General features: G+C 41.8%; 1 protein-coding gene across 1 annotated transcript in view; it reads right to left on the bottom strand.

Moving 5' to 3' along the window:
- Positions 1-6,130: 6,130 nt before the first annotated feature.
- Positions 6,131-13,623, bottom strand: part of CBL (Cbl proto-oncogene, E3 ubiquitin protein ligase) — a 32,005-nt gene continuing 24,512 nt past the window's right edge. Inside the window, exons 11-14 of the mRNA XM_012655462.1 lie at positions 9,423-9,539; positions 8,633-8,730; positions 7,415-7,597; positions 6,131-6,465 (exon numbers count right to left, since the gene is read on the bottom strand). Coding sequence (XP_012510916.1) covers positions 6,176-6,465; positions 7,415-7,597; positions 8,633-8,730; positions 9,423-9,539 — 688 coding nt within the window. The 3' untranslated portion in view covers positions 6,131-6,175. The remainder of the gene's footprint in view (positions 6,466-7,414; positions 7,598-8,632; positions 8,731-9,422; positions 9,540-13,623) is intronic.

Below are 13,623 nucleotides of genomic sequence, written 5' to 3'. Positions count from 1 at the left end.
AGATTGAGGCAAGCAGAAGTGTTGTTTTTAAAAAACCAAAAAATAAAAGTTTTAGTATAGGACTAAAATGAAAGCAATTGGCCAGGAAAGACCCAGGTATCTTGTCTAGTCATGAGTAAAAACTCTAAACGGAAATCTACATTTAATTTCTATCCTGGCAACTGCCCCAACTATCGTATATCCTTGCTAGCTCTGGCAAAGTAGTTTCTGAGGTACCCAGGAAGGCCTGTCTAAGAACATTACTGCAGAGCTCCCCTCACACAGGAAGGGACAAATGAGAGGGCGAGGAGCAGGGTACGGAGGAGACGGGCCACGAGCCCACAGAATGAATATACTTTCAGCATTAAAACCTGAAGAGAAGCCAGAAGCATGTGGGTAGTGGCTACAGTGGAATCCGTTATTAGATTCTGCTCTCTGAAGAACACGAAAGAAGGCTAAAGACCTGAGGTTGAATGGAGGCTAAGGAATGCCACCCAGGAACAGACTTGCTCCAGAACAGGACAAACTGGTCCTAAAGAGGGAGGTAAGAAATCTTGGATGCCAAGACTGGTATTGGGAAGAAAAATAGGGAATAAGAATTTTCTCAATGTCCCAGACACACTCCCATGCCTGCCTTTCCATTCTCAAAAAAGCAGGACAAGAGCAGCTTTACTTCTAGTATAAGAAGTCTTTTTAGGGGGGGAGGTCTAGGGAGCCTCTATTTTCTTCTCTGAGAAATTCCTGCTCCCCCAGCTGAAGGAGCTGCTGCTGCCCGCACTGTGCCTGTCGTGTCTCTGCGCTCCTTGGCAAGGCAGACTGGTCGGGGAGGACACCTGATCACGTGCTGGGCTCGGTGTTGTCTTTCTTAAGAATATGAGCTATGAGGAATTGGAAATCTGTTTGTGGTAATCCCTGGAGTTGGAAAGTCGTGTGGACCTGAGGATTGGGGTGCTTACTTGGGGACCACACATGTTGATAAACAGGCTGTGAAGCAGGAGAAAGGAAAAGCACAGAGTTTGCAGTTCCAGCTCCATGCAAGAACCACTGTACTTCCCATCTGGGGTGCCATGAGATACCCTGCATCCTTGACTGCCCCCACCCCCCACCGTTTTTAGCTTTAACATTTCTGATTCTTGTATCCAAAGGATCCCTAACCAGGACAGCCAAAAACACAACCTCAACCTTCTTCCACCCTTTTCTGTGCATTAAGTGGTCATATGCATTCCTAAAGAAAGATTGCTAGTGCAGATTGAGATCAAGTAGCAACCGTAAAGGTTTATGCCGAGTTAGTAGAATACTTTAGATTGAACTTCTAAAGCTTTAAGGTCTAGTAGAATGATGTGTTGACACTAAGCTCCCCACTCTGGGAGGTAAAGACATTTAGAGAACTGACTGAGTTCAATCTCCGCTACTGTCTCACTCTTGGAAGGCCAAATAACTGATCAAAGATCAGGATCCAAAGGCAGGCGCCCACCCCTCCCCCACACCTCCAGCCCTTCTGAAACACAGAATTAGCTGCGAAGTTTGTTGAAAGACTGGAAAACAAATTCCAAATAGTATGGGAGATGGTGACAGGTTCCAGAAGGGCGGTAAGGAAACCTGCCCAACATGGGGGATCAGGGGGACAAGCAGCTCAGTAAAAAGATCAAGGAAGGCACTCAACTGGGGGAAAAGGGACTGTGGCAGATGCGTGGCTCCAACATTTAATGCCCTACTGTGCGACTCTTGAGCCAACCAACCCCTCAACCCACCAAATGGATTCCACTGAGATACGTAACAATGGTGGGCACCCATGAGCCTTACACCAAGGAATCTCCCAGACACAAAGCTATAGGAAGATAATAGGGGTTAACGGGAGAGTCTTGGCCTGATTCTAATGAGGACAGCTCTATAAGGAAACGGTGAGTCTACAAAAAAGAGCTGCGAATAGAAATCGCACAATCTTATTGGGAAGAGTTATTTTAGGGTCAAATGCAAATGCTAAGACAGCCCAAGTACAATTCCCCAGCATCAGTAAAGTACAATGTGGTGGCAGGAAGAATACAGCTAACATTTCTGGCACATGGTAATCACTCATAAACATTTGCTGAATGAACAAACTGTCACAGCCAGGCCAATAGCCAGAATGCTGTTATTCAATGGACAGTGGTCATTCTAGGGTCTGAAAGGCCAATAGAAGAAGGGAGACTTACAGTTTGGGAAGAAGGTTTGTAACCTTCTGAATTTTCATGATGTGAGGTAGGAAAATATTCTGCATTAACACCACTGCTGATCGCCTACAAAAAGGACTAGATCTTAAAGTGAATATATAGCTGGTCCCTAATTTTTACAAGCAAGTTTTGTTATAAAAATTCGTATGTAAGTTTGCTGTTTGGACCAAAAAACACATTTTACAGTTCTATAGAGGAAACAAATATTTTAAGTATGAAGAACAGCAACCCTCCGTGTCTTTTCTTTAACCCACAAAACAGCTAAATGATACTAACAAGTACTATCCCACACCTTGGGCCCTAGTGATGAGGGTCTGCAGGGAGAGAAAGAACACAGTAGCATGTGCCTGTAATCCCAACCACTTGGGAGGCTGAGGCAGAAGGATCATTTGAACCCAGGAGTTTGAATCCAGCCTGGGCAACATGGTGAGACCTTGTCTCTAAAAACAAAATTAAAAAATTAAAAAATTGAAATAAAAAAAGAAAAAGAGAACAGAAGAGCGGCAGATTATGTAGAGTGAGAGCTGGAGGGGAGAGAAGGCTAGCAAAAGAGAATGGTCATCCACAGGTAGAGATCGCTATTTATTAATACATAAATATTAACATATACATGCTGAGATGATAAACTGCCTGGTCTATTATTTAACTACAGGGAGGTATATCATAGAGCCTACAGGTTTCTTCCACTTTAAGAACCCTTTACTTCAGTGGAAGGTGAATGGGAGGGGCAGCTAGAGAAGTCCAGTCCTGGGTGCCGCTTTGTGATGAGGCAGGCAGGTTGTGTAACACAACCCAGGAAGACACAGGGAAAGCAGGAAATGGGGCTGAATAATATGCCTGACGAATAGGAGAAAAAGGAGAACATCAAAGTGTGTTTTTTGACCTTATCAATCATTTGTAATTAGGAGGCGGAAGGGTTTGCCCAAAATGGCAAAACTCAAAATAAAGCCTGTTCACAAAAGGGCAATTTTAGTTAAATTCAGAGCAGAGCCAAAGAATTGAAAATTATCATACAAATGGAGAATAAAGAATTGGTTACTGGTGCCTTAGTCAAAGGAAAATGTAAACTTTTGAGAATATCCTCAAAACAACAGCCACGTCAAAACCTTCCTAAGGCTTCCCTGGCAATCTAAGGCATGGACCTAGGTGTGTCCTCAGAGCGACCGGTCAAAGGAGAGACCCTCACGAAATGGTCCAAAACCTTGAATGCCCACAGATACACATCTGTTGAACTAATGCCTAAGCCCATCACCCATGAACATGCCCAACACCAGGCAATGGAACCTCAGTTTCAGGGCTGACTCCCAAGAGCCACCTGGTACTCAGCTAGGAAAGGAAAAGACGAAACTGCCTTTAGCCTATACAGCATGGGCAATCATCTCCACGGAAGATTTGGATGCCCTGAAAAGGCAAAAGATATGCAGCCAGTGCTTTGTCTTCTTGATAGATCTTCAAGTTTGGGCAATATCTGCAGAGAAAGAAAAATTACAATATGGATAGGTCTGGAAACCGCTGCCATTTTTTCCCAATTCTTTGTCTGGGCCTTCAATATTTAGATAAAATGCAAAACTGAATGTCACCTCAAATGAAACTCTATACATACAGGCTTTTAGAAGTAGATGACAGTCTATTGTTTCCTACTCACTGTCACTTCCCCCTGCCCCTACTCCACCTCAACCCAGGACCTCCGCACCTGATGGTGGGCTCTGCAGTTCTCTTTTCTTTTCTTTCTTTTTTTTTAAAGAGACAGGGTCTCACTCTTTGCCTGGGCTGGAGTGCAGCAGTGTCATCATAGCTCAATGCAACCTCCAACTCCTGGGCTTAAGCAATCCTCCCGCCTCAGCCTGCCGAGTAGCTGGGACTACAAGGCTCAGCTAATGTTTTTATTTTTCATAGAGATGGGCTCCATTATGTTACCCAGGCTGGTCTTGAACTCCTGGCCTCAAGTGATCTTCCTACCTCGGCCTCCCAAAGTGCTGGGATTACAGGCGTGAGCCACCTCGCCTGGCCAGTTACGCTGTTTTCTACCTATAGAGGAGACACCAGGTATCCATGGCAAATCAATGCAAGGTCCCGTACCATCTACTCTGGGAATATGAATGGCTCTGAAGCCAGATGATAAAACCAAAAGATCCTGGAGTAGCTGAATGCCAAGAGAGGAGTTAGAACACGTTGAAACCCCAAAGATGACAAGACTGGAAAGAAAACTGATGGGGGGGGGCTGGGGGAGTGTTGTCAATTTCTGTCTGGATCTGAAGATGAAAGCATGATTTAGATTCTGAGGAAGGCAGATTTATCAAAGGGCAGGCTTGCTTCTGACGTGGAGGAAGGTTACACACTGCTAGGGAAGTCGGCAAAAGGCTCTGGACAGAGAACTAACTGAACTCAAGGGATCATTTATTAGTATCTAAAGTAACTGACTAATTGGGTCTCCAAACTGGACTCGAAATCTTCTTTATGAACTTGCAATTACACAAAATGCCAGCCTTTTCCCATATTGTCTTTGACTACAGTGAAGTAATTTATTCACTGAATGATGTCTAATTACCATGAAGGACACAGCAATTAAGAGAGTATATAGGATCTACAGTGAAGAGGAAAGGGGAAGTAAAGGAGGAAACAGACATTACATTTCCACAGCCACAGGCGCAAAAGAAAACCAAGTCACTGGGTGGCACCAATGTAGGAAAGGTGCTAATTATTAGCAAAATGCTGTGCTACCATGGGTGTTATCCCTATTCCATAAAGGGCAAAGAAAAAAATTATTTCTGAAAATCTAATCTGGTTCATTTTCAAAGGAAGACACCCTATAAATTAAAATTAATTCACAGGGAAGAAAAAAATGAATGGATAAATCCTTACTATCTGTTTTGTGCATTTAAATAGCATGTGAATGAAGCTTCCTAAAAACTTCATGGTATTTGGGCCAGAAAGTCATCCTGGGAACAAATGTTCTTCCCTTCCCATTAAGTAGAAAGACTCATGACCTACATCAGAACACATACCTGGCACCAAGGCAACATACTCCCACAGGCTATTTTCTGGGGAGGGCATGGAATGTATTTGAAGGCCTCTATCTCAAATCAGGCATTATGTAATTAGGATAATTAAAGTATCTTAACAAATTCAATGTTCCTATAGAAACAGCACTTTGGAGTGACCAGTGTTAGCTCCTAGTATCAAACATGACTATAATGATATAACAACAGTACTTTTCCTCCCATCTATCTACCAAACAAACCAACACCATCACACATAATAAAGAACATCCCATAAGCTCCTTGGCCTCAGTAAGGCTGGTCACAGCAAGCCCACTGCCAATGACAGAACACCGAGGAGGAGGAGGAGGAGGAGGAGGAAGGAGCTGATAGGGGAAAGAACAGAGGGAGGGTGTTCTAAAAATATAAGACTTTAGCTATGCACAGGATAATCTAAGCCAAAGGGGAGTGTTGAAGTTGTAACACACACTAGGGTCGGGTATAATACCACAGTAGATGGAAGTCTTTAAAAGATTCCTTCCTAAACCTCTTGTGCTAATTCCCTGCCTGGGATTAACACGCACAGCAGGTTAATCCTATAATCACAAGGACACACACAACCACAGGCAGACAGACAGACACATGGCCACATCCTTAACCCAGGAAAGTCTTAAGTCTTCAATTAGGATTTACAGCACAATACTTATTCTACGGCTTTCTGGACTGTTCCCTAGGTAGACTACCATGTAACAAAATCCACACCTTCTCTCAATGGGGACTGAAGGACACCCTCAAATGCACTCTCAAGACCTATAAAATGATAAAACATACTAGCTGCTCCATTTTCATTCCACTGCGTTGAAATCTTGGAACCACAGATGTGATATCTATCCCACAGAGAGGGCAAGACTTCACTGTGAAGTCTCCAAAGGAAACCCTGCCCTTCCAGGTGCTAGATAAGAGCTCCCAGCTCACCGGTCCGCTAAAGCTGCAGCAGGAGGTAGTGTGCTAGGTGGCTACGTGGGCAGGAGAAGAAATTGAAACAAATTCCCGGAGGATGTTTTTGGCCATCTCAATGTTGTTGTGGGCAATGACCAAAGCTTTCTGAATGTCCTGGTAGGAGTAGCCCTGACTCATGAGGTTCTCGATCTCGCTGGAGAGCTGCGGCGAAGCAGCGGCGGTGGCAGAAGCAGCAGCACCGCCACCCTGCTGACAGCTCCCCGCTTTCCGTTCAGAGTTGATTCTCCGAGGGAATGGTTTAGGGGGCCTCTCAGGAACTTGGGAGCCCTCAGTAGAGTCTAGAAGAAATAAGAAAGAAAATATTTGCAAATCTGGGGCGAAATCCTCATTTAATGGCAGTAATAATAACAATGTGCTAATATCAAGATATTATTGACCTCCCGTCAACCAGGTGCGTGTGCTCTTCAGTCACAAGGCCAGGTTTTACAGGTTCAAGGGTTTAGGATATAGCCTCCCCTTCTTATCACAGTAGGAGCAACCTTCTAAATATAACATGCATCTGTTCTACTAACAATAACCATTGCTTTCACAAGCACATAACATCTGCATCATGTGTTAACACTTAGCAACAAGTTTCCGCACACATAATTGTCTGGATTATTAAAAAAAAATTCTGAGGGGACCAGAGAAGATACTAAACTTTGCTTTCTACAAATAAGGAAAAAGATAGAAATAAGCCTAAGTTGTAGTGAAGAACATTAGCCAAGGTTGGGTGGGGATCACCACCCATTTGGGCAACAGGATGCTGTATATCTTTTTCACCAGCTGTCCTGAAGGCTGTCTTCAATTTCCAAAGGGACAGCAACTCTGGCTGCTGCTCTACCAGGCAGCCACAGGTGCAAGGAGAACACAGCCCCAGTAGTCAAGGCCCAATTCGAGCTGGCTCCAGGCCCATCCAGCATGAGTTTCAGAGCCAACATGCCTCCTTTCCAACAGGATGGGGCCCAGGAAAGAGGGATGTGTGTTCCGAACCCTCAGGCTTAATTACCACTATCACAGGCGGACTCAGAAGAGCTATAAATCCTACCCACCCCCAGCACAGGAGGAGCAATATAATTGAAAGAACAATCTCACTTCTAAGTCTATAAAATCCTGAAGAGTTTGACTAATTTAACTTCCTAATTGGGGACTTTCCTCCCATTTACACATAATATTTAGTGTACTAAATATTATGTTTCACTGTAAATTAGGAGACACACAGCTACTCAGGACAAATGCCAGACTCACTTGTTGTGGGATCACCATCCAGAGACAACCAGCCAAAGGAGGAGGTGGCATTAGAGATATCTGAGAGAGTGCGGCGGGCCAGCACTGCCGGCACAGGTGGCTTAGGGACATCATACCCATCATCCTCATTTTCTGATTCCTCAGGGCCAGTGCTGACATGGGCTGCAGCCAAATTCCCTTCACCTGGAGAAAAGTTTGCGAAGTTATCTTCTTCTTCTGACATACTTCGTCTTCTCTTTTTTTTTTTTTTTTTTTGAGACAGAGTCTCACTGTGTTGCCCGGGCTAGAGTGCCGTGGCTTCAGCCTAGCTCACAGCAACCTCAAACTCCTGGGCTCAAGCGATCTTCCTGCCTCAGCCTCCCGAGTAGCTGGGACTATAGGCATGCACCACCATGCCTGGCTAATTTTTTCGATATATTTTTAGTTGTCCAGACAATTTCTTTCTATTTTTAGTAGAGACAGGGTCTGGCTCTTGCTCAGGCTGGTCTCGAACTCCTGAGCTCAAATGATCTGCTCGCCTAGGCCTCTCAGAGTGCTAGGATTACAGGCGTGAGCCACCGCACCCGGCCACACTTCGTCTTCTAACACATGTCAATATAGGGGTATCCATTAACAGTTACCGAATGTCTACTGTGGGCCAAACACCATGTGAGGCCCTGTAGATAGAGATACAAGAAGCAGAAAAAAAATCTGCACCAATCCTGCAGCTCTTTTTTTTGAACATGTCAAAGGTTACCCTGCTCCAAGGTTAATAGCCACTGATGCCAAAGACTCAAACGCCATTTTATAGCATTTACCCAACACTTTCAGCTACATTTCACCTCGCATGACCAGCAAAGGGCCCAGTGAGTGCAAGTTTCCTGAACGTTCAACTTGGTAAGCTAGTTAACGTGGGAACTGAGTGTTTACCACCCCCACACAAAAGAATTTCATCAATGCAATGAGAATAAAAGGAAGATGCCAGCACTGCAGATCCAAGCCATACAACAGAAATGTCTCCAGGCCCTGGAAAGACTGAAAAGTACAAAAGGAACTACCTGTGTGAACAGAAATTAAAAGACAGGAGGGGCTTTACTGTCCATGGATCACTGATACTTTGCCAAAGAAGATTATTAAAAAGAATTTCCTGCTTAGATCAAGCTATCTCATTAGCCAAATATTACAGGCTCATTCCTATGGCACATCAATGATTTTTAAGGTGGTAGAGGGACTACTTACCAGAGGTGCTGTTCTCGGTGACGGGTGGCGCCTGGGACTGAATATTATACATTGCTTCATATGTACAGCTATCAATCTGCTGGTCACAATCACATGCTCTGAACCGGAAAGAAAGTGCCATAATGATCTTCAGGAATAGAACTCTGTTATCTGCAAACTCATTAAGACTCATATTCTCCTTTTGCCAGTATCACTGATAAATGTCCTGACATCAACTCTTTTTGTTTTTGAGATAGAGTCTCACTCTGTTGCCTGGGGCTAGAGAGTGCTGTAGCCTCAGCCTAGCTCACTGCAACCTCAAACTCTTGGGCTCAAGCAATCCTACTGTCTCAGCCTCCTAAGTGGCTGGGACTACAGGCATACGTCACCATGCCCGGCTAATTTTTTCTATATATTTTTAATTGTCCAGCTAATTTCTTTCTTTTTTTTTTTTAGTAGAGACGGGGTCTCACTCTTGCTCAGGCTGGTCTCGAACTCCTGAGCTCAAATGATCTGCCCGCCTCAGCCTCCCAGAGTGCTAGGATTACAGGCGTGAGCCACCGTGCCCGGCCTGACATCAACTCTTGCGACGAGTGATAGATGTGTGTGTATTTGAGCTTACTGTTATGTTGAGAAAACGTAAGTGGAACTGCTTACAGGAGGGGCTTCAACATTAGGAGCTAGATTTATCTTTCTCCTTTAATCTTGCTGAGTAACACCATGTGTAATTAGCAAGCCAAGCAGGTGAGGGACGTCAACTGAACTACCCACAAAAAGGTATTTGGCCCAAAACAGGGAGTTGTGAACCTACCGTGAACTCTGGGTTGTGTCCGGAGGCCGGAGAGGCCTAGAAGAGGGAGTCATATACTCTGTGTCCTCCTCATTCTCACACTGCTCCCCAGGCGGCAGTTTTGGCACGGGAAGAGGTCTGGAAGATGAATAATAAAAACAAGAAAAAGAATTAACAAGCCATAAAACTTTTAGGTATGAAGTAAGTGGCTTCAAAACAGACACAACTCAAATTTGACAGAGTAAAATACATGCCACCTAGGGAACTACTATTTCTACTGCTGGAGACAGGTCATTAGTAAAAAGCACACTAACCAAAAATATCACTTTCAGATGACAAAGGTGTGGCCATTATGCTTGAGATGTGTTACACTGGGATGGGTGCTGATACCAGTTAGTCCCAATCCCCAAATATGGCTCATTATAGAACCCCAGTCCTAGAGCCAGTACCCCAGTTTTCCCCCAACAAGTATGAAATAACAAACAGCAGGTAGCTTTCTGAAAATATGACAGATAATGTTTATTTCAATTCTAAAATCTACCTATGGCTTAAAGGAATACATAGCTTGTCAAGAGTTTTCTCAAACTCCTCATTTTATACAAGAAAAATCTAAAATAGAGATAGAGTGAAGTTAACATCAATTCTGAGCCTAGATTCCAGATCTTCTGAGTCCCACTTCAGGGATATTGCCATTATACTCATACATAAACTTTCACCCAGAAGCTTCTGAAACGTAACTTCTGCCAACCCTGCCCCTGAAATGAGACAAAGACAAAAAAAACAACCAACTGTATAAGAAAAACACACATACACAGAATTGATTCTTGGAGTGTCAATTTATGAGTGTTTTTCCTCTCATCCTCTTTAAACTTTTTTTTGCATATTTAGATATACCACAAGAAATATCTCTTGCATTTATCTGTTTACTTAGTATTTAGTTTTCCTAATTATAAAACATATACTTGCCATAAAACACTTCAGTGCTATAGAAACTTAACAAAGAACATGATAATCCTCTATAATCTCACTTGAGATTTTTTCTTATGTCTACATATTTGTTTTATCATTGAAAAATTACCCATTTGTATGCTTTGTTAAAATTCAGCAAACATACACTAAGATCTGTGCAATGCATGCCGAATTTCTGAGGCAGAAGCATATTAGTATGTACAATTTACTTTGAGATTTATCAGAAAGAGGTACAGGTAGATAAACATGTGATAAAACAAGCATAATAAAATGCTAATAGTGGAAACCAGGTGGTTAGTATATGATGTTTGCTGTAAAATTCTTTCACATTTACTCTGTGTTTGCAATGTTTCACAATAAACTGTTGGTGAGGGGAATGATCCATACTAAGGAGAAAAAAAAAAAAAACCACCAAGTATCATTAAAGGTGTAGGGAAGTAAATGGGTACTCTCTCACACAGCTGTAGAAATAAGAAGCTAATATAACTTTTTTGGTATATAATTCAACAAAACTACTTAACCAAACATGCATACCCTTGGTCCCAGAAATTCCATTTCTAAGAATTTTCCCTAAGAAAACAATCAAGAATATTCACTATAGCATTATTATAACACTGAAAAAGTAGGCAACAACCTAAATGTCGAATAACAGTGTACCGAATAAATAAATTTTGAACCACACATACAGCAATATACCCGGAGTCAACTATGTCCCTCAGTGATTTTGAGTTTCCAAACAGGCGCCCCAGAGGCCACTTCTGCCACAATGGGTCTGTTCTCACCTATGTTACAAACTGGGGTTCCATCTAAGTCAGTTACACTGCTTTACAATCATTTGAAATAATTTGAAAATCATTGTGGTAGAATATGTAATAACATGCAAAGATTTTCAAGATATTCCTAGTGAAAAATAGCATCAAAAATATGATTTCACACAAGAAAGAATGGCAATGAACATGTATCAAATTGGTAACAACTGTCTGATTCTAGGTAGTAAGATTATAGGTGATGTTTATTTCTTCAGTGTGGCTAATCCGTATTTTCTAAATTTTCTTTAATTACCATGAATTACTTTTGTGAAGAGAAATGGGTCATAAAAGAGAAGAATACATTAATTGAGCCCCATATTAGGGGTTCTGAACTTGGGGTGGGGGAGAGTGCTATGGTTTGAATGTGTCCCCCAAATTTTATGTGTTGGAAACTTAATCCTCAAATTTATATGCTGCTGGTATTTGGAGGTGGGGCCTTTGGGAGGTAATTAGGATTAGATAAAGTCATCAGTGTGGGATCCCCATGATTGGACTAGTGGCTTTATAAGAAGAAGAGAGATCTGAGCAGGCATGTTCTTGCCCTCTTTACCATGTGACACCCCCCGCCATGTTATGATGCAGCAGGAAGGCCCTCACTGGATGCTGACACCATGCTCCTGGACTTCCCAGCATCCAGAACTGTGAGCTAAGTAATTTCTTTTCGAATCTCAAGTATTCAGTTGTAACAACAGAAAATGGACTGGAATTTTGGGGTACCATCACAGCCAAAGTGCGAGGGGCCAAAAATTCTAGAAGGAACAGCAGAGAAGTAGGCCTGAAATTCTGCCTGCAGTTTTCCCTAGAACTACTGCTAATCTCTGAACTATCCATGTATGGAGCCAGTTTCTGAGAAACCGACAGAAAGCAGTAACTGAGAAGCTGAACAGATTATTTTGGTTGTCTTGCCAAGCTGGAGACAGAGTTGGAGTTACCAGATACAGCCTTTAAAATAATTATAATTTGTATGTTTAATAAAAAAGGAGAATGGAGAATTTTATTAGAGACCTGGAATCAACAAATTTTTAAAATCACACAGAAATTCTAGAACCTAAAATCACAATACAGTCAGTTTCTGGCTTACAATTTTTCGACTTCATGGTACAAAAGCCATACGTATTCAGTGTAATCCTCCACTTATGATGGTGTTATGTCTGGATAAAGTGATTGTAAGTTGAAAATATCATGAGTCAAAAACACACTTTTTAACTCATGTATTGGGATGTAGCCCTATTGTAAGTTGAGGAGTTTCTGTATCTAAAAATAAAAACCCAATAGATGGATATAGGATAGGTAAGAAACACCAAAAGAAGATTAAGAAACTGGAATATAATAGAAACTATTCAGATTCAAGTATATAGAGAATAAAGAAAGGAAAATACAGACACGGAGCATAAGAACTATATGATACATAGCAAAAAGATCTAACATTCAGAACATTGTATGTAGTCCCAGAAGAAGAGAGGAAAGAGACACTGCACTAATCAGTCTATTTTAAGAAATACTGGATGAGAATTTTCTAAAACTGAATATAAAAAAAATCAAGGCACAAATTCAGTAAACTCCACAAATTTTAAGAAGGATAAATATAAAGAAAACCACAAAGGAACATTATAGCAAAACTGTTGGGAACCAGAGAAAAAGAAGTCTTCTAAGTAGCCAGAAAAACAAACATTACTGATAAAGAAGCAACCTTAATAAGACTGAGAGCTAATTTCTCAACAGAAACAATGGAAGCAAAAACACAGTGGAATGATATTTTTAAAGTGCTAAAAGAAAATAACTCCAGTTTAGAATACTGTACCCAGTGAAAATCTCTTTTAAAAAAAGAGAAGATATTTTCATTCAAACAAATGTAAGTCCATTGATACAAGATACACTAAACATACACATGCCCACATACACACATACGCTAAAGGACATTCTTTAGGCAGATGGAAAAGATTCCAGATGGCAAAGCAGGAAGAAATGGGCAGCACGAGAGGATAAATCTTTGGGAAATTGTAATAATATGCCCAGGAAGTGTTAAGAGGTGCCAGATTAAAGTATACTCTAACAAGTCAAAGGTGCATGATGGAATCTCTAGGATCACTACTAAAAGAATAATAGTAGGGGTGAAATGGTATAATAAAAACTACTTTAATCCAAAGGAAAGCAAAAAAAAAAAAAAAAAAAGGAGAAAAAAAGTGAACCAAGAAATGAATGGGATAATGTGGAAAAGAATTAGACCAAATACTCCAATTCTTTTAAGAAAAGACTGCCAGAGTGGATTTAAGAAAAAAACAGGCCGGGTGCGGTGGCTCACGCCTGTAATCCTAGCATTCTGGGAGGCCGAGGTGGGTGGATCACTCAAGGTCAGGAATTCGAGACCAGCCTGAGCAAGAGCGAGACCCCGTCTCTACTAAAAAAATAGAAAGAAATGATCTGGACAACTAAAAATATATATA

Source organism: Propithecus coquereli, unplaced genomic scaffold (assembly GCF_000956105.1).
Source record: "Propithecus coquereli isolate 6110/MARCELLA unplaced genomic scaffold, Pcoq_1.0 Scaffold477, whole genome shotgun sequence".
Lineage (NCBI taxonomy): Eukaryota > Metazoa > Chordata > Mammalia > Primates > Indriidae > Propithecus > Propithecus coquereli.
Note: the sequence above shows the minus strand (reverse complement) of the source record. Positions and strands in the feature narration are given on the sequence as shown.